At 60.6% G+C, this 19,435-nt stretch overlaps 1 protein-coding gene across 1 annotated transcript; it reads right to left on the reverse strand.

Annotated features, from left to right (window-relative positions):
- Positions 1 to 140: 140 nt before the first annotated feature.
- On the reverse strand, positions 141 to 19,338 carry DDX54 (DEAD-box helicase 54). Its single transcript, XM_039248455.1, has 20 exons — positions 19,160 to 19,338; positions 16,441 to 16,570; positions 14,971 to 15,041; positions 14,207 to 14,395; positions 14,063 to 14,112; positions 13,108 to 13,149; positions 12,894 to 12,989; positions 12,142 to 12,263; positions 11,995 to 12,056; positions 11,787 to 11,918; positions 10,250 to 10,460; positions 7,809 to 7,943; positions 6,080 to 6,310; positions 5,915 to 5,988; positions 5,032 to 5,238; positions 3,890 to 4,032; positions 3,686 to 3,799; positions 2,956 to 3,060; positions 2,472 to 2,584; positions 141 to 734 (listed from the first exon to the last, which is right to left on the reverse strand). The coding sequence occupies exons 1-20, from the start codon at positions 19,331 to 19,333 to the stop codon at positions 502 to 504; spliced, it is 2,634 nt and encodes an 877-aa protein (XP_039104386.1). The 5' UTR covers positions 19,334 to 19,338; the 3' UTR covers positions 141 to 501.
- Between the last annotated feature and the right edge of the window lie 97 nt (positions 19,339 to 19,435).

A 19,435-nucleotide genomic window follows, 5' to 3' on the forward strand; every position in this document is an offset into this window, starting at 1 on the left:
TGTTAACCCCTTCACAGCAGGAGGGGTGAGGGGAGCAGCTGAGCCCTCCACTCACACCCCACTTCCCATCTCCCTCCGTGAGCCCATCAGGCACAGGCTGTCCCTTCTAGCCCCTCGGGGAGACTGCACTCCTGATCCACTGGGGTGCCAGATAAAGGTTTATTACATTAAAAAGACATCACTGGGCCTTAGGCACTCAGGGCCCAGGACCCTCTGGGCCACCCCCTCTGGGCCCGGGAACCACCTGGAGCACGAAGGGGAAGCGGCAGCAGCCAGGTCTTCGCTCAGGTTTTGGCCATCCCGCCCTGGCTCGCAAACTCCCATGTGCCCTCGAGGACCCGTACTGTCTCGTCTTGGGCAGAGGCTGCTGGCTTGTGGACGATGGCGCTCCTCCTCATGGACGACAGCACCCGTGGGGCCAGGAGCACGGTGGTGCATGGGGGACATCGGCTGGTGTCCGCACGCGGGCCAGCAAGGAGTTGTGGAGCCGGGCCGCCCGCCTCACATCCCCTTCCTCATCTTGCCCTTCTTGGTGCGTGTGCCACGGCCAAAGGCGCCCCGCTGCAGCTCCTGGGCGCGGCGCCGGTTGCGGGCGGAGAGCTGCTTGAGGCCCCCGCGCTGCAGGAAGCGTAGCTTCTGGGCCCGGCGCCGCTGCTTCAGAATCTGCTGCTTGGTCTTGAGCTCCGGGCGCACGCGGCCTGCAGGGGCCCCGGGGGCGCGGGGCTGGGACGCACCTGCCAGGGACAGGGATTCCCGGAGCTCAGCCTCTGGGATGAGGAGCCCGCAGGCCGCCCCTGTACCCCACCCCCTCTCTGTGCTCACGGCTGTGGCCCCAGGATCCGGCACACCACAGGTGCTCAATAAAGCTCACGCGGTCTACCGCTGTGGTCAGTAGCAAGGAACCTCAAGCCAACGCCGCCAGGGTTCAACCCCCAGCTGGGACCTCCTGGACCTTGGGCAAGTCACTTAGCTTCTCTGAGCTCCGTTCCCCACCCTGCGAACTAGGGATAACAGCACCTACTGATGGGTCCCAGCGAGGAGAGGAGTTACTTGTACAAAGGGCTCAGAACAAGAGCTAGCCCAGATTGAGAGCCTCTGAAGCTTAACTGTCAGGATTACAGCTCAGCCAACAAAGGCTCATGGGGCACATGCTCCATGGCGGGCACTGGATAGTCACAGCAGAGATGGAGAGACTCCAACCCTCTCTCCCTGGACTGCATGCTCTAGGTGTGTTAGCTTCGCCTTCTTTGGTAGGACAGAGGTCAGAGGCGGCCAGAGAGGGGAAGGGGCTTGCCCAAGGTCACAGAGGAAAGCCACAGCAACAGAGATCAGAGGCTCCGTCCCAGGCTGCTTTCCCACGTCCCCAGGAGGGCACTTACCCCCTGCCTTGAGGCTCCCCTTCCTCTACCATGTTCCCTCTCCCTGCCCGGCTCCTCCCTTCCCATGAGAGTGACCTTTTCAGGGCGCCCACACAGATGATTATTAAGGCGGCCCCAGATGTCTCCACTGGGGCCAGAGCGCCTGACAGGGGCCCATCCCCTCCTATGGGGACAGAGCATGGAGGGAGAAGGCTGCTCCTTCCTGAGCCCCCCAGGCCATCCTCACCCCGCCCAGAGCAGCGGCCTGCTCCGCCCCAGGTAGAATCGGGAGCTGAGCTGCAAGGAGTGAGAGAGCCCAGGGGAGGTGGTGCAGTGAGATGGAGACAGAGGCATGAAGAGGGAAACGAGAGACACAGAGAGGAGAGACAAACACTGGGGGTGGGGTGTAGAGAGAGGCACACAAACAATGAGGGAGGCAGAAGGAGACAGAGGAGAGAAAGACTGATGGGAAGAAAGGACACAGAGAGAGAAGGGAGAGAGAGTCGGGGGCGGGGACAGGGCTGCAGGGTCACAGACTAAGTGGCAGAAACAGACGCAGAGAGAGAGCCCCAGAGAACGACGGAGAGGAGACGCTGCCGAGATAACAGCAGACAGACCGAGAGGGGGACAGGAGAGGCCCAGCCCGAGAGGAGAGGGAGCACGGCCGCAGGAGGCCTGGACTGAGGAGGGGACATGGGACAGGGATGCAGACGCTCAAGGCAGTGAGCAGCCCCGCGGGGCTGCGGGGAGGCCATGCATGGCTCCCGAGCCACTCCGCTGCCCTTGCCTAGAGGACGTTCTACCTTCTCACCCCCAGGTCACGTGTGGTGTGTCCTGCACACAGGCCGTCCCCACATGGCAAGGGGCAGCCCTCCAACAGCAAGCTCATGGCCAGAGGTGGGGGCAGGGTGGGGGGCCATCGCCCCTCAGGGCACGTTGTGGGGGGTGCTGACCGGCCCTGGCATGCGGGCAGCTGACCACGCTGTGGTTGGGGGCGCATGCCCTGCAGACAGCCCGTTCAGGTCCCGCTGCGGCCCCGCGCCGGCTGATCGGAGCCCAATGCCCAGACGATCAAACGGCCCACTGGCCAGCCTGCTTGGGGGGCCGTCCTACCTTGGCCTCTGCTCCGCTTCCCACCTCTTCGCTCTGCGCCTCGCGGGTGGGATGCCCCTTCGTCGTCTGAGTCACGATCATCGATTTTCTGTTTCTTTTTCCACTTCTGGTAGCTGGGGAACTGTGTTAAGGAGACTGTGGGCAGGACCACGATCCTGCCCCCCTCGCAGATGCATGTACCACCTCTGGGCTGAAGCCGCTGGGCCCCACCCCCTGGCTCCACCCCCTGGATACAGGCCCCACCTCTAGGCATAGATAGAAGCCGCTGGGACCCACCCCCTGGCCACACCTCCTGGATACAGGCCCCACCTCCAGGCAGAGATAGAAGCCGCTGGGACCCACCCCCTGGACACAGGCCCCACCTCTAGGCAGAGATAGAAGCCGCTGGGCCCCACCTCCTGGCCCCACCCCCTGGACACAGGCCCCACCTCTAGGCTGAGATAGAAGGCGCTGGGCCCCACCCCCTGGCCACACCCCCGGATACAGGTCGCCTTTGTAGGAGCTGCTGATGTAGCGGCCACTCTCTGTCTTGATCTTCTTCTTGTCTTCCTGTCCTGACTGTCCCACAAAGCGCTTCTTCTTCCGATCCCTGCGGGAGAGGGAGTTGAGGGGGGCTGCCGTGGAGGGAGGTGGCTGGGTGGCCCACTTCCCCTCGGCACCAGTCACTGCGCTGCTGGGAGGCCTCGAGGGAAGCAGCAGCAAGTGCTCCACGAAGGCCCGCTCCCTGCCCCTCCTCATCTCTGCCTGGCAGCCCAGGAGACGGGGTCACTGGGAACTGGGGGCCCTGGAGCAGTGTTAGGGGCCCCCTGGGAGGGTTCCCAGCCCTACTCTGCCACCTCCTGGCTCCGTGACCCTGGGTGGACTCCCATCACACCTCTGGAACAAGAGTCCAAAGGGGAAAAATGGGTCATGAGCTCTCACTCTAGAAAGGTGAGCTAGCAAATAGGGCAGGTGGACCAAGACCCCTGTTGTGCATGATCAGGTCAAGGGGACAGGATGTGGGGGAGGGGTGGGGTGTTGTCTTCGCTGTGTGTGATCACGCGGGGCAAAAAGGGGGGAGTCGTCACACCCCAGGCTGTGCACCGTCAAATGGGGAGGGGATATTTCCGATCCAGGGGATCAAATGGGCCAGGACGGGCAGGGGGCCCCGTGCCTGTTGTGTGGGACCACGCGGCGGACCGGCGGGCGTGGAGGGTGCTTGCTCGCTCACTCACCACTTGAGCTGCTGCCGACCCCTGGTCAGGTTCTGGGCTTCATCCCCCATCAGGTCTAGGACGGCGCCAGCCACCTGTTGCTCGAAGGCCCCCGCAGCCCCACTGACGCTCAGGCTGCAGAGGAGGGGTGGGGACAGGTCACAGGGTCAATGGGGAGCCCACCAGGCCCGACCCGCCGCACCCCAGACCCGGCCAGCCACTGACCCCCGCTCGCTGTCGAAGTCCTTGGGTCGATAGGGGATATAGAACTCCTGGTCCTGATGCCGGGCCTCCTCCCTCCGCCTCTTGGCTCCCCGGTCAGGTCCCCGCTGCTGCCGCTTCCGGCCCATGACCTCTGTGAAGACATCCTGGCAGAGAGACACCCCGCGTCACACCAGCAGCCCCTGGGGAGCCTCCCTGGCCTCCCCGCCCTCCACCCCAGCTGGTGCCGAGAGCCAGGGGCTGAAAGTCCGGTATCGCCATTCAGACCCTGTTTCCTTGTCCCACTGCGGCACCACCTCGGCACCAGCAGAGCAGACTGGGTGGGGGAGTGGAGGGCCGTGGTGCCAAGCGGGGCAAGACCTGCTTTCCAGCCCCAGGTCGGTCCCTCAGGCCATGTGACGGAGGCAAGGCCCTGCCCCTCCCTGGGCCTGGCCTATAGCTCCATACAGTATGGACCAGTCGCGAAGTTTTCACCTGTCACTGAGCCCTCTGTCCAAGTCCGATAGAAGAGGGACAGCTGGGTAGATCCAGGACCTCGTCCAACCAGTGGGCAGGGTGCCCGTGCCCCCAGCCTACCTTCTAGCATGAAGGTCCCATGTCTGAAGCTGCCTGTGTCATGCCTGCTGCTCCCAAGAGTCCCCTCTCTGACCCTTTCCCCCTGCCCCGGGCCTCGGCCTAGAGGGTCACGTTGAGGATGACAATGAGGGGCACGAATCTGCCCTGCAGGCGGGGACCAAGACCCATCATCACTTGGCTGCTGTGCGCTGGTCCATGAGGTTCTGGAAGTGAGCTTCTCTGAACTGCACTTGGTGCCAAAGGCCACGCTGAGCCACTGAGAAGCTTCCTGTCCTTCAGCGTGGGGGCCGAACGTCACATCTTGCTGTGGGACCTCTGATGCCTCTGACAGTGGTGACCCCCCAAGACCTCCATGGGGTGTTATGTCGACACAGGCACCCACCCTGAAGATTCTGGATCCTGAGACACATCCCGCACCGGGCGTTTGGGAGAGGCCCAGGGACCAGGAGCACTATGGCAGTGACCACGGCATCCACACCCGCAGCGACGGCTCAGAGCCCTGAGGACAGCCCTGCCTCTGCCCCTCCCCCCCAACCCAAACTCTGGGGTCCCCAGGGTGGGGCCTGTACCTCCAAACTCTCTCCCGCTGCATCCTGCTCCTCCTCGGGCCTCTCTTCCTGGGGGGCCGGGCAGCCTGGGGCTGGGCCAGCTGGGCCCTCCTGCCGCCCCGGCCGCCCCTGCTGGAAGCTGGCGATGGCCTTGCAGTCCTTCTGCCGCTTGGCGCGCATCACCTGGCTGCTCAGGTCCCGGCTGGAGGCATTGATCTCAAAGATGGTCTGCGGAGGGGACACAGGAGTCCTTCGCCACGGGCCTCCTCCTCCCAGCCCGGCCCTCGCCAGCATGGGGGGCTCCCTGTGGCATTCTTCCCCGGGTCCTTTCTACTCTACGACATGGGTATTCTTGTCACCTGCATTTCATCATTGGAAAGGGAGGCCCAGAGAGAGCAAGTAACCAACCCAAGGTCACACAGCTGAGACAAGCCAGAGTGGAATTTCAAGTCCAGTTCACACAGCTCTGAAACCAGAGCTCTTAACCAGGCTCTTAGCCTATCTGTGTTTCCGGGCATGCCCTGCATGGGTGCTGGGAGAGGAGGAGGGGTGGTCCTAGAGGGGATGAAATGCTACTGATGGCCAGTTCCGAGCCTCAGACAGGCCCAGCACAGGTCACTCCCCTCTGCGAGCCTCAGTCTACCCCTCTGCAAGTGGCAGGAAATGGCTACCATGTGGTGAGCCTGCTGCAGACCAGCAGGGATGGTTCTAGAACAGGGGGCATCTCTAGATGCTGAGGAGCCAGAGCTGCAAACAAAAGAACCTGCAGGCTCAGAAGAAAAGCCCTGCTGGGGGGGGGGGGGGGCACTCAGCCAGACTCCGGGCTCCACAGCGGCCACCATGTGACCTCAGGCCGCAGAGAGCCTCACCCCCCCACCCCGTGCTCTCTCACTCCCTTACTCACCGCCCTTGAGCGGTAGTTCTTGATGCTGTCTACCATCTTTAGCCGCTGCAGCTCCTTCTCCTCAAAGCGCGAGCCTGGAGGGTGTGGGGAGGAGGTGTGAGGCCGGGGGAGGCTCTGGGGGGCCCACCCACTGCCCTCTGTCCCATGCCCCAAGCAGGGACTCACTGAAGAGGGGGTGCAGGCCCAGCCCCGCAAAGTCCAGCTCCTTGGCCCTCTTGATGGACTCGGGCGAGGGCGCGGGCCGCGAGCGCAGGTACTGCTGCTGCGCGTTGTCGGCCACCCGGCCCAGGCCCCGCAGCTCCAGCGATGCCGTCAGGGCACTCCGCAGGCCACCCTCCTCGTCGTCCACCACGCTCTGCGGCACCCGGCCCAGCACGCCGTCCGTGCCCACCGCACCTGCCGGCACACGCACAGCCCGTCCAGCCCGGCCCCGCCTGCTGCCGGCCCCGGGGTCATGAAATAACCCCCAGGTTTGAAGCAGCTCCTACAGCCAGCTGCCCGCACCTGCTCGGCCGCGCACCCAGTTACACCCGAGGGCCGCTGGCTGTGATTATACCCGCAGCCGTACCAGAGCTCGGCCCCGCGACCATTTTCTCGCTGCCTCTGACTAACTTTGCACTCTGAGGGCAGGACTGAGGGGCTGCGTGGACCCCACGACCCTACGACCCGCAGAGCCCGTGCTGTGTGGACCCCACGGCCCTACGACCCGCAGAGCCCGTGCTGTGTGGATCCTACGACCCGCAGAGTCCACGCTGTGTGGACCCTATGACCCGCAGAGCCTGTGCTGTGTGGACCCTACAACCTGCAGAGCCCACGCCGCATGGACCACGTGACCCACAGAGCCCAGCCCTCCCTGCTGACTCGTCAATGAGACTGATTCCCCATGACACCCCCGTCACCAAGGAGGAAACTGAGGCTCAGCCAGGCTTTAGTCTTCCCAGCAGCGCCTCAGCCCCCACGCTGTGCCTGGAGCCTGCCTGCCCACCTTCCTCTGCATGAAGTCGGTCCTGGGTTGGGCCGCAACGCCCGCTAAAAAGCTAAGTACTCCGTGAGTGACGTCCGCTGGGACACCGTTGTGGGGGCTCCTTCCCTCTTCCTGCCCCTCCCACCCCTGCCTCCTGGTCTCAATCCAGGAGGGTCTGTCACAGGCGCCAGAGTCTGCCTCTGGGTACCAGGTCCAGTGGCTCAGCCGTAGGGGGTCCTGGCGCTCTGAGGCATAGACACGGTGCATAGTGGGTGCTCGGTGAGCGTGTGCAAGGCTGTGTGCCATGTCTGGGCCCCGGCCTCCCACCTCCCTGCTTGGTAACAAGGAACGCGGGATGAGTGGCCTGGCCTCACTCGTTCTCCGATGAATGCAGGAGAACACGGGCAGTCGGCCCGTGGGTGGAGGCTGTCATGACTGCCGGTTCCCGCCCTACGTGACCCCGCCCCACAGACAGCAAAGGAAAAGTTCTGCGAGCCCTGCCCGAACGGACCCCGGCCTCTCTCTACCTGCCTGTGACTGCCCCGGAAACTCAGTCAAGTGCGGGTCTCAAACACAGGCCTGCAGGGGCCGGGCACACAAGAGAGTGGGGGGTGAGGGCTGAAATGAACCAGGGGTTTGGCGGGGGGGGGGAGGGGGGGGCATCTATCCAGGGCACGTGGCCTCGCACTGCCTGGATGGCAACCTCAGGAAAAGGCAGACTCAGCACAGCCGGACCCAACTGTTCTCCAACAGACATCGGAAATCTGGGTTTTCGTGTGAAATCCTGACTTTAAAACACAGGGATCTCGCCCTGGGGTCAAATCCAGCTCTGCGTCCTCCCCCAGCCAGGACAGCATCCCCCTGGGCCACACCAGGAGTCCACAGGGGACCCGCAGGGAACGCCTGCCCCGGTGGCCCGGCCTCCCTCACCTGAGGGCCCCTCGTGGGTGTGGGCAAGGGTGAGGGCGCGGCCGAGGAACAGGTGCAAATCCAGGAGATACGGGACCTCGTCCGGAGCCACCAAAGAGTAGGCTGTGCCACTTCGGCCGGCCCGGGCCACGCGGCCTGTGGGAAGAAGAGGTCAGGCTGAGTCAAAGACAAGGGATCCCACGGCCCAGCGTGAGCCCCATAGGCCCAGCTCTAAAGAAGCAAGCCAGGCCGAGGCGGGACCTCAGCAAGCGGCTGTCCTCGACTACGGGGAGAAGGGGCACCAGCGATCGCCGGGGCTCCCTGCGCAAGTGTCCAGGCCAGCGCAGTGCTCTGCGAAGTCAGCAGACACGAAGATAAGGCCCCGCGCCCATGGTCAGTATCAGAAGTCTTCAGCCACCTTGGGAGACTTTCCCCAAAGACTTGACAGAGAACTGCCTAAACTAAAGAGCTGAAAACCCCAGGGTGGGATTATACAGGCGAGGAAAGGAGCCAGCAAACTGTGACCAGAGCTGGCCCCCACCTATCTGTATAAATAAAGTTTTATAGGCACACAGCCGCGTTCCTTCATTTACATATTTTCTATGGCTGCTTTCACGCTACGATGGCAGAGTTCACTGAGGCTGTAAGCCCCCGAAGCCTCAAATATTTACCTTCTGGTCCTTTACGAACACAACTTGCCCACCCCTGTCATAGAATGATGTTTCATGGTGACCGAAAAACACGCTGATGCAAGAAAACAGGTTACAGGAATGAATGTCTGCTGTGAGTCTCGTTCTGTGTTAAGTGAATCCAAGCGTAACCCCACCTTGGCCTTGTTTCTGCATCTTGTAAAAACAGAGTGTCACCATATTTAGAAGACTCATTTGGGGTGGTCTGACTCATGCTGTTGGTCACAGAGCACAGGAGGAATTCCCTCTGGGGTGTTCGGGGGCCCCACAAGGAACCTGCAAGCCAGCTCTCCCCAGAGCTGTGGAAATCGGCGTACAGCAAGCAGCAAAGGGAGACCAGGCCCCCTGACCTGCGGCAGGGGACCCAGATGGACGGCTCCCACACACCCCGACTGGAGGTGGGAGCAGCTCTCCCGGGGCTGTGCTCTCCACCCGTGCTCTCCCCCACGGGTGGCCACCATTTGCTTATTCAACGATGTTCAATCGCATGGAACCCACCGGCCAGATTCTTCTCTCATGAACGCAGTTACCTTCCCCGCGTTTACAAGGGTAACACGCACAGGGGCGCCTGGGGGGCTCAGTCGGTTAAGCATTTGACTTTGAGTTCAGAACATGATCTCACGGTTCGTGGGTTCGAGCCCCGCGCAGAGCTCTGTGTTGACAGCTCTCAGAGCGTGTAATCTGCTTCTGCTTCTGTGTCTCCCTCTCTCTCTGCCCCTTCCCCCACTCTGTCTCTCTCAAAAATGAATACACACGTTAAACACGAAAACAAATGTAACCTGCACGTTCATGAGTGAAAAGAAGGCAAAGAAAGTAGAGTGGTGACCAGGGCTCGGGGGGAAGGATGGGGAGTTAGTAATCAATGAGAACAGACGTTCAGTTTGGAAAAATGGAAAGGCTCTGGGCATGGCTGGTGGTGGTGGGGGCACAGCCATGTGAACATACTTACTGCCCCTGGACTCACACCTAAAAATGGTAATTGTGTGTTACGTACATTTTACTGCAATTTTAAAAAAAGACAGCAGTGACAAGGGACACACCAAAATGGCAGCCTTGTTCCCAGGGAGGCACGGAGGGATTGTGAAGAGGGGTTCCAACCCCAGCTGGCCCACTTTGCTACCTGTATGACCCCTGGCCAGTTATTAACCTCCCCGGTCTCAGTTTCCTCATCTGTAAAATGGAGCCGATGCCGTCGGCACCCACTCTGTAGGGCTGTTGTGAAGACAAAAAGAGCCAGTAAAATGCCGGCAGCCGGGGCGACAGGGACACCGGGCGAGGTTGGTGGCCGCCCATCACTGACAAGAGGCACGGGACCTACTGCCTTTGACTTGCTCTGCTTCGCGTCCCAGCTTTCCTGCCCTGTGCGCGCCTTACTTTGATCACGGAAAGATCAGAGAGCACTTGGCCCGGGAGGCCGAGCAGAGGGGGCCCCATGCAGACTCGACAAGTCAGGAGCTCCTGCCCGCAGTGGGGGAACAGGAGGCAGCGGGGTCTGCGTGCTGTTTAAATCTCGCGAGGGTGTGAAGGTGAGGAGCTAACCCGACAGAGTCACAGAGCTGCAGGGAGAGGACTGAGGAGGGGGGCTCGGGGGACACGTCTTCAGGCACCAGGGCGGGGGGCCCAGGAGGAGGGAGGACCAGTGCTCAGGGCCTCAGGGATCACTCCTGGGCTGCAGCCCCCACCCCCCGCCCCTGGCCTCCATGTCTCCCCTGGCGGCACCACGCCCTGCGGTCAGCGCCTGGCCTGGTCCGTGTGCAGCTGCAGGCCCCTTACCCACGCGGTGCAGGAAGAGCTTGCCCTTGGCAGGGAAGCTGTAGTTGATGACACTGTCCAGCAGCGGGATGTCCAGGCCGCGGGCAGCCAGGTCGGTCACGACGAGGGTGGAGCACTTGCCGTGGGTAAACCTGGCCAGGTTGATCTTGCGGGCCGTCTGGTCCAGGGCGCTGTAGACATGGGCGCAACTCACCCCCTGGGTCGTCAGCAGCTGCTCGGAGTGCAGGGGAGGGAGGACAGGGTGAGGAGGCTTGTGGGAGGCAGGAGAGGAGGCCAGGCCCTGGCAGGGGTGCTGCGCTGGGGTGGGAAGACTAAGGTCCCTGGGGTCTGAGTCCCAGCCCAGGGGGCTAGTTCTGGCATGGGCTCCATCCCACGTCTCTGCAGGGCTGTCCTGAGCACGCAGCAGAGGGTGTGAGTGGAGGGCTCCCTCAGGGGAGCGCCAGCCCAGGACACAGCCTCATGCCGCCTCTGCCACTAAGAAGCTGTGTGACCTTGGACAAGTTACCTAGCCTCTCTGTGCTTCCACTTTCCTTCTCTGTAGGATAGGAGACTAAGAGGTCCCTCTTTCTAGAAAAGATCAAATGAGTGAGTACAGATGGGGCCGAGCGCAGGTCCAGGAACATAAGAAGCCCCGGGACAGCGTGAGCTGCTCTTCAAAAATTACTGTTTGGGTTTCATTCATCAGTGATTCCAGCAGCCGCACAGAGGAAACCAAGTGAAACCCAGTGAACGGGGTCCTCAGATCACAGACCCCAGGTGGGGCTGACCCGGGTAGGCGGTGACAACTGGCAAGGGGCCCGGGAAGTCTCCAGGGCACGCGGGCTGCCCTGTGCTGAGGGTCACAGGTGCAGGTGTGCAGAAAAACTCATGAAGCTGCTCTAATAAGGGGCGCCGGTGGCTCAGTGGCTTACACATCCGACTTCGGCTCAGGTCATGCTCTCATGACCATGTGAGATCAAGCCCCACATCGGGCTCTGTGCTGACAGCTCAGAGCCTGGAGCCTGCTTCGGATTCTGTGTCTCCCTCTCTCTCTGCCCCTCCCCTGCTCATACTCCGTCTCTATCTCTATCTCTATCTCTATCTTTATCAAAAATAAACACGGAAAAAACAAAAGCTGCTCTCGTAAGCTTAGGGCACCTTCCTTCCCCAGCTTCCGGCTTGCGGGCACACGTACACTTTAAAATGTGAGGCCTGGGGAGAAAATGTACAAGAAATGGCAGGATTGTGGTGGATGTACTTCAAAACCACCTGGAGTACCAGAGGAATCAAGACGGGCCCTGAGCTGACAACTGGGCACTGGGGGCCAGTCACGCTAGTTGCTGATGTCAGTGCGCGTTCGCAATTCTTTCCAATGAAAAGTTAAAGAATAAAAGAGGACCGGCCCTGGCCAGGCCTGTGGCCAGCTCTGGTGCTGCCCTCTGGTGGCCGCACGTGGAACGGCAGCCCCGGGATGCCCTAGGAGGCGGGGCTGGTCCCCAGCAGGGCGCCCTGGCCCTGTGGTGGCATCCCCATCCTGGCTCCCGCGGGGCCCCCTCACCTCGCTGAGGTACTCCGCGTGGTGCTTCGTGGCCACGAACACCACCGTCTGGTCCTGGGGCCGCATGACGGAGCGCAGCAGGTGGAGCAGCACGGCGGCCTTGGCGTCCTCACGCACGAGGAAGAAGGAAGTCTGCAGGGAGAGGGGTGGTGGTGGGCTCACGGGGCTGTGGCCGTGGACCTGGTGAGGGGCACGGGCAGAGCCTCACCTTGAGCTGTTCGTTGAGTTTGGCGTCCACATCCAGCCGGATGAGCACGGGCTCCGTGAGGCCTGGAGTTGGCACAGGGAAGGGGGGGAGTCACAAGGCCAGCGCCCCCCAGGCTCCCCACCCCCAGCGGCCCCCTGGCCCACTGACCCGCCCGGGCGAACTCCACCAGCAGTTTGGGCAGTGTGGCGGAGAACAGGACAGTCTGGTGGCCCCCGGGGAGGCGGCTGATGATTTCCTGCAGCTGCTCGGCAAACCCCATCTCGAAGAGCCTGGGGGACAGAGGCCGGGGCGTCGGGAGGGCGGCTTCCATTCCTGAGAGCTCCCCGGCCGATGCCAGGCCCCCACCGCACTCTCTGCCTTGTGGGCTGGCGTGTGGCCCACGTGCTGGACTTGCCCTTCCGCTCCCTTTGTCTCTGTGACCCCCGCAGTCCCCCCCCAAAGACCTAAAAACCGTGTCTGTTCTCAGCAACGCTCAGGGTCACACTGAAGCAGCCCCCCTCTCGTGTACTCAGGGACCGAGTCTCCCAGCATGGGCTCCCGGGTCCCCAGTCTGGGGACGAGCCCACCCCCAGGCCCGGGAACCCTCAGATCCACCCCAATTCGCGGGGCTGGCAGACGGCCCTGCCCCAATCTGCGCTCCCAGCTCTGTGCTACTTTCTCATTCTCTGAAATCGCCTGTGTGGGTTTCGCTGCCGTCTTTGACCCTCGGAAAACTAAACACCAGCTACAGACACAAAATAAAATCTGTTGGTCGAGGGGCCGCATCGGTGTCGGGGCTGCCTCGGGTCTGCGGCCCGCGTCTGGGGCAACACCGCTGGGAGCCGGCCATACAGGTCCCTCCCGGCAAAGGCCCCGGGGTGGCCTGGGCGGGGTGCACGGCGGGGTGCCCGCAGCCTCACCTGTCCGCCTCGTCGAACACCACGTACTCCACACTCTGCAGCTTCAGGTTCATCTCCACGGCCACGTGCACCAAGCGCCCAGGGGTGGCAATGATTCTGGAAGGGGGTGTGCAGGCCGGGTCACCCGGGGCCACCGGCAGAGCCCTCCTCACGCTCCCCGGCAGTTGGCCACCAGGGAGGGGACCCGAGGCCGCCATCCTCAGCCCACACTCACATGTCGGGGTTCTCATGCAGCGCTGCAAACTGGTCTTCCATCCTAGGGAGAAGAGGAGGTGTGAGCCCGACGGAACGGGTCACTTTAGTCCCCCTCCCTCTGTAGCCAGATGCCCAGGTGAGGCCCACCCCCCGCCCCCAGGCTCAGAGTGGGGAAAGGCTATTGCTGTCACACTAGGCAAAGGCAGTGCCCTGAGATGACTCGGAAGTTCAAACACACGGAAGGAGTGATACCACAAAGAATTGCCACTGGGTCCCGGTCCTTGCCCTTAACCCCCTGGGCTCCCAGCCCTGACCTGAGTCCTCTGTGAAACACCCTCAGGACACCTGGGGGAAGCCAGAACTTTGAGTGCGGCCTAGCGCAGCCCAGGGGGGCCTTGTGGCGATCACGAGCTCCAGAGATCGTTACAATGTGGGCAAAAGAACACGTCAAAGCCAAACACTCTTCCCAGGATCAAGCATGACTGTCGACAGTGACCTTCTGGGAAAAGAGTAAGGGAGGGGCTGCCCTGCATGGGAGAAACTGTGGGCTGGGACGGGAGACTGGCTTCTAATCTTGGCGCTATTACCAGACCCCCGCACGGCTCTGGGCCCCCGACCTCCCCAGGGCGCTCATCTGTGGGACAGGCGTGGTGACTGCCCCCCTCCCCCGCCCCGCCTAAGATGGTACCAGCACATCAGGAAATAGGACCTTTCCCAATCGGGGCGATTACTGACAATCCTTGAAGCCTGGGCCACAGCTCACAAGCACGTACAACGTACACCCACGTAGCTGACCGTGCGTGCTGGCAGCTCCCTCAGAAGCCCCGGGCCGGCGTGTTACTGCCCGCTTCCCTCCTTTCGGGAGTGTGCAGAGACGCTGGCCGTGAGCAAGCCAGGCTCAGGGAGTCTGGTCCCCTGGAGGCGTGGGGTACACCTGCAGTGGTGGCCGTGGCACGGGGCAAGGGCGCTCTTACTTGTCCCCGCCCAGGATCAGGGCGGTCCTGAGGCCTGTGAACTTGCCCAGCTGTAGAGAGAGAGAGAGAGAGAGAGAGCGAGCCGATGACTCCACCCTGCAGGCCTCCCTGACCCGCCCGGCTCGCCCAGCGGCCCCAACACACCTCCTTGGTGAACTTCATGGTCTGCAGGGCCAGCTCGCGGGTGGGTGAGAGGATGAGGGCGCGGGCCCCGGTCTGCGCGCTACGGGTCTTGAGCCGCTCAAACATGGGGATGAGGAAGCAGGCCGTCTTGCCGCTGCCCGTCCGGGCCATGGCCACCACGTCCTTGCCGTCCAGGATCACCGGGATGGTCTGGAGAGGCAAGACCGGGGGAGGGGCGGGGTCAGCTCCCCGCGATCCAGGGTGAGCCCCTGGGGTGTGGGCGAACTCTTGAGAAGTGGGAAGGGGCCTGTTGCCCAGTCCTGAGCCCATTCCTGCCTGCGCTTATTTGTACACTCGCAGGGACAGGCAGCTCACCACTCCCAACTCTTTCCATGGTTGGAACAGCATTCTTTAGGTCAGGCCAGACCCTACCTCCCTGTCTCCTCCTCCTCCTCCTTGGGACCCCAGAGAACCTACATCTGGCTACATGTGTGAGGACAACCCTCACAAGATGGGTGGCAATGGGGCGCTTGGGAGCTGCCCGGGCGGGGGCTCAGCAGTGCGCAGCCAGGGGGAGGCTAAGTGGCAAAGGGGCCCAACTTTCTCCACCTGTGACGTGGACTGGCCATGTGGGGCTGCAGCCCGAGTAAGAGGGGATCGATGTGACAGCCGGGACAAGGGGCGGGCGTCAAGAGGCTGGACAGGAGGACCAAGTCGCCCCCCCCCCCCCTTTCCCTACCCCCCCCCCCCCCCCCCCAGCTCCACTTACTGTCCCCGTGTCGTACCTTCCTCTGGATGGGTGTTGGCACCTTGTAGCCCTTCTTCATGATGCCCTTGAACACTGGGTAACTCAAGCCTGGGAAAGACACAGGCACTGTCAGGAACAGGGGAGACCCTCTGGCACATCACAGAAAGCGACACGGGACAAGTGACCGTGTCGCCAACACATGAATAGCCCGAAGAAAAGGAAAGTGACAGAATATAAGTGATAGAGACCCAGGAGACACACCTACTGACTAGGGGTTATGAACCTCATGGGGATGGTTCTGAACACACTCGGTGCCGCCACACAACTGGCGGGGTCTCGGACGTGCCAAGGAACTGTGCCTGTTCGGACGTGGCAAGGTCCTGTGGCCCTTGGAGGCACATGGTAAGTATTTGGGGATTCCAGAGGGGATGTCTGTGATTCGCTTCAGAATCCTCAAGAGGACGGGGACAGAGGAAACGGACTCACTGTTGACACTGGCAATGGGGATCGGGGGCTCGTTGTTTTCTATTTTTTTTTAATACGTGTGACATTTTCCACAGGTAAGAGAAAGGGTGCCAAGTTGCCAGGGCCCGTGATGGGCAGGGCGTGGGTGCTGACCAGTGAGGCACGTGGTGCCCCATGGGGGGGTGGTTGCCTTTAGACACTGAACGGGACTGGCCTTGTGGCAGTGGGAGGGCGAAGTGAGGCTTGGGGACAGGGAAGTACCGTGGTTGTGGCGGGTTTTTGGTCACTCCTTCATTTGCACAATTCAGAAAGGCAAAAAGTAGCCACGTGTCAATGTTTTTATTTGCTCTTTCTCTAATTACTGAAGAAACTTAGCACAGTTTTAATCCCTTAACTTGCTGTCTAAATTCCTTTTGTGAGTCGAATATTCATTTCCTTCACCAGATTTCTATCAGGGTATCTTTTTCTTATTGATTCGTAAAAGCTCTTTGTTTACTAAGGATGTTAACCCTATTATCTGTCTGAAAGATTGCAAGTATATCCCTGAGACAGCATGTACTTGAACTTAGTTTATGGTATTTTGTGGCATACATATGTCTAATTAAAAACAGGTCAAATTAGACAGTGTTCATATTGTACTTACAAAGGGCTTTTTTTTTTTTTTTTTGGAATTATAAAAATATTTACCTTGACATTTAAACCTTTGTGCCAGGTGCTACTGATTTGTAAAGAGCAAGCAAGAGGGTTTGACGTTATTCCCAGTGAATCACGGTCCCAGAGTCCTGATCCCACCCAGCCACTAACACAGTAAGTCCCCCAATGTCCACCCAGCCACTCACACAGTAAGTCCCCCAATGTCCTGGCCTGTTGCAAGCGCTGTCTTGAGCACTGCTTTAACTGCTCTCCTGCTGGGCCAGGCCTTAGGGCACAAAACAGCTGCCGTGGTGCTGGGCCCAGAGCAGACATGGGTCCCGGAGCACAGAGGGCATGACCAGCCCCTGCTGCTACTGCCCCAACGTCCCTGGACGCCTGGCTCACCCACCCATGGACTGGAAGCCTCCAGACTTCTTCTTCTTCTTGTTCTGGGCTCGTACCATCTCCCGCGTGTCGGGCTCCACATCCGAGGTGCATTCCGAGGTGGGGAAGGTGGGCAGGGGTCTGCCAGGTCCCAGCTGGGAGGGAGGAACAGAGAGGTGGTGTCATTCCAGGCACAATCAGACCACGGGGGACAGGGAATATCTCGTTGTGGGCCACCCCCCCTCATTCGCTCCTGCTGGATCATGTGACTTCTCTGTGAAAGGGCTTGCCTACAAGCGGGCCAGGGCAGGGCAGAGGGTCAGAGAGTGGGCTGTGCAGATGGACTGCCTAGCTTTCAATCTCAACCATCACTCACCGGTTGTGAGGCCTCAGACAAGAGACTTTATCTCCCCGAGTCTGTGTCTCCCCATCTGGGAAATAGGGATGACAGACTGAGGCACACGTCTCCCAGGGAGCCATGAAGACTAAATGGGTAAGTGGAAAGCCTAAAACAGCACCCGGCACATACCTGGTGTATCGTCATTGTCATTTTGGCCCGTCATTCGAAGCCCTCAAAATCAGAAACTCTAGAGGGCCAATCAGCGCATGCAGTGTGTGTGCGGTACTAGACTTTCTAAGCCGCCCTAACCCCCTCTCTCAAGCCCTGTTCTGATCCATCACTGGTCCCAACTCTGCTCTCTCTCCTGCTAGACTTCTTCCTGCCTATCCAGAACCCACTTGTCCTATCCAGCTACTCCCAACCCGGACACCTCTTCCGGGGAGCCTTCTCAGACTACAGGACTGTCCCCCTGCCTCTGAGAAATAGCATTTCTGGAGCACTAATTCATAATAATGGTTAAAACTTCCATCGTGTTCCCTACAAGCCAGGTGCTGCTCTGAGCATTCGTATAAATTAGTTCACTTAATCCTCACAGCGACTCTGGGAAGTATGTACTATTAATCTATTTTACAGAGAAGGAAACTGAGGCACGGAGCCATGGTGACCTGCCCGGGCCCACACAGTCAGCAGAGATTTGAAACCTGGCTTCAGAGTCCATGTTCTTTCCTCTGTGACCCTCTATGGTCCCCTACAACTGTCTGGGCCAGAGCTGTGAGCTAAGAATGGATTTTATACATTTAAAAGATTGTAAAAAAAGGGGCGCCTGGGTGGCTTAGTCGGTTGAGCGTCTGACTTTCGCTTAGGTCATGATCTCGCGGTTCGTGGTTCGAGCCCCGCGTCGGGCTCTGTGCTGACTGCCAGCTCAGAGCCTGGAGCCTATTTCAAAGCCTGTATCTCCCTCTCTCTCTGACCCTCCCCTGCTCACGCTGTCTCTCTCTCTCTCCTAGAAATAAATAAACATATTTAATAAAAAAATAAAAATATAAAAGATTGTAAAAAAAAAAATCAAAGAAGACAGTGACCTTAGATGTCCCCACAAAGCCTAAAGTATTTACCATCTGGTCCTGAATAGGACGTTTGTCAGCCTCTGTTCTAGACACGTGAAAACAAAGTGCTCGGAACACCGGTGATATTTACTGAATGAGCAGAATGCGTGAACACTGTAATTTAATCCTTGCAACGGTCTTTGGGGAGCATATAATCATCGGCTTTCCCTGCATGGGGAAACGTCTGCCTTCTACATATGTGGCACAGAGAGGTTAAGCAACTTCTCCAAAGTCCCACAGCCAGTGCAGGGGTTGGGCCACATCTGAACACAGGGTGAAGCTCTTCGTCTGAACCATATCCACAGGCTCTTCTTTGGCACCTGCTATCTGTGCCCTCCTGTGCTTTAGTAATTTCTCCACATTTATAGAGCACCTACTGTATACCAAGCACTGGATCCATCAGGGTGAGGAAACATAGGTAAGAAGACCCTGTCTGGCCCCTGACCTGGAGGTACATAGATCCCTCCCTTCATATAAACACCCACTCTGTCATCTACTTATCCAGACCCTACTCTGTGCCAACCACCGGCTGGGCACACGGGTGTGGGAAATAGTGAGCTCTTTTGCCTTCGTGGTGCTCACACCCGCCCCCCTCCCATTTGCATATAGTTGTACTCAGTAGTGGAACCAGAGGCCCTGGATCCAGAGGTCTGAGTCCTGACTCTCCCGCTCACAAGCTGCGAAGTCTTGGTCAAGCTCATTAAGCCCTCTAGGCCTCAGGGTCCGCCTCTGGAAAATGGGAATGGCAGCCCTCGGCTCACAGGGCTGGTGTGCGGATTAAATGATAAGGCAAGCAAAGTTCTCAGCAAAGAGCTTGGCACATAGTAAGCGGTCAGCAAACGCATACTTAATTTACTATTGGTTACCCAGAGGCTTGGGGGCGTCAGTGCCTCTAACCACGCGGCCCAGCCTCCGCTGAATTCACCCTCACAAGAATCCCGCAAACTCTCCCCAAGTCAGAGTTTCGGCGCCCGCACTTTTCATTGGACCAAAAGGAGCGAGGACCCGCCCCCTGGGCAGGAGATAGCCAATGAGGGGCGCGCGACCAAAAGCCGGCCAGGAAGGCCCAGAGGCCGGGGACCCTGCAACGCAGAGGCTCTGGGCCATCAGGAGCCGGGCGGTGACGGGCGCGGACACACGTGCTCAGGCTGGCGGTCCTGCCCCCGACCCCCGGCCAGCCGGCCTCCCCCCACCCTCAGCTGTGCCCGCTCCCCGGCTGGGGAAACCGAAGCGCGGGGCGATGCGGGAAGCCGGGGCTCGGGCTCCGAAGTGTGTCCCGGCCCCGCGCCCCTTCCTACCTTCTGGGCCCGGGCGTCATCTTCCGCCTGGATCTCAAACTCGCCGTCCTCTGAGTCGCTGCTGCGAGCCTGGGAGGCCGCTCCTCGGCGCTTCCGCAGCCCCTTCTTTTTCCTCCACTGGGCCATGGCCGCGCGGGACCGGGGTCCGGCCGCCGGGCGCGTGCCGGCCGCCATGCGGGCCCCGGCGCAGGGAACCGGGGAAGGGGGCGGGGCCTGCGGGGACGTCCTAACGGCGCGGCCGGGGAGGGGGCGCCGCGTGCACGTGGCCCCGCCTGC

Source organism: Hyaena hyaena, unplaced genomic scaffold, assembly GCF_003009895.1.
Source record: "Hyaena hyaena isolate Hyena2069 unplaced genomic scaffold, ASM300989v1 scaffold_0, whole genome shotgun sequence".
NCBI lineage: Eukaryota > Metazoa > Chordata > Mammalia > Carnivora > Hyaenidae > Hyaena > Hyaena hyaena.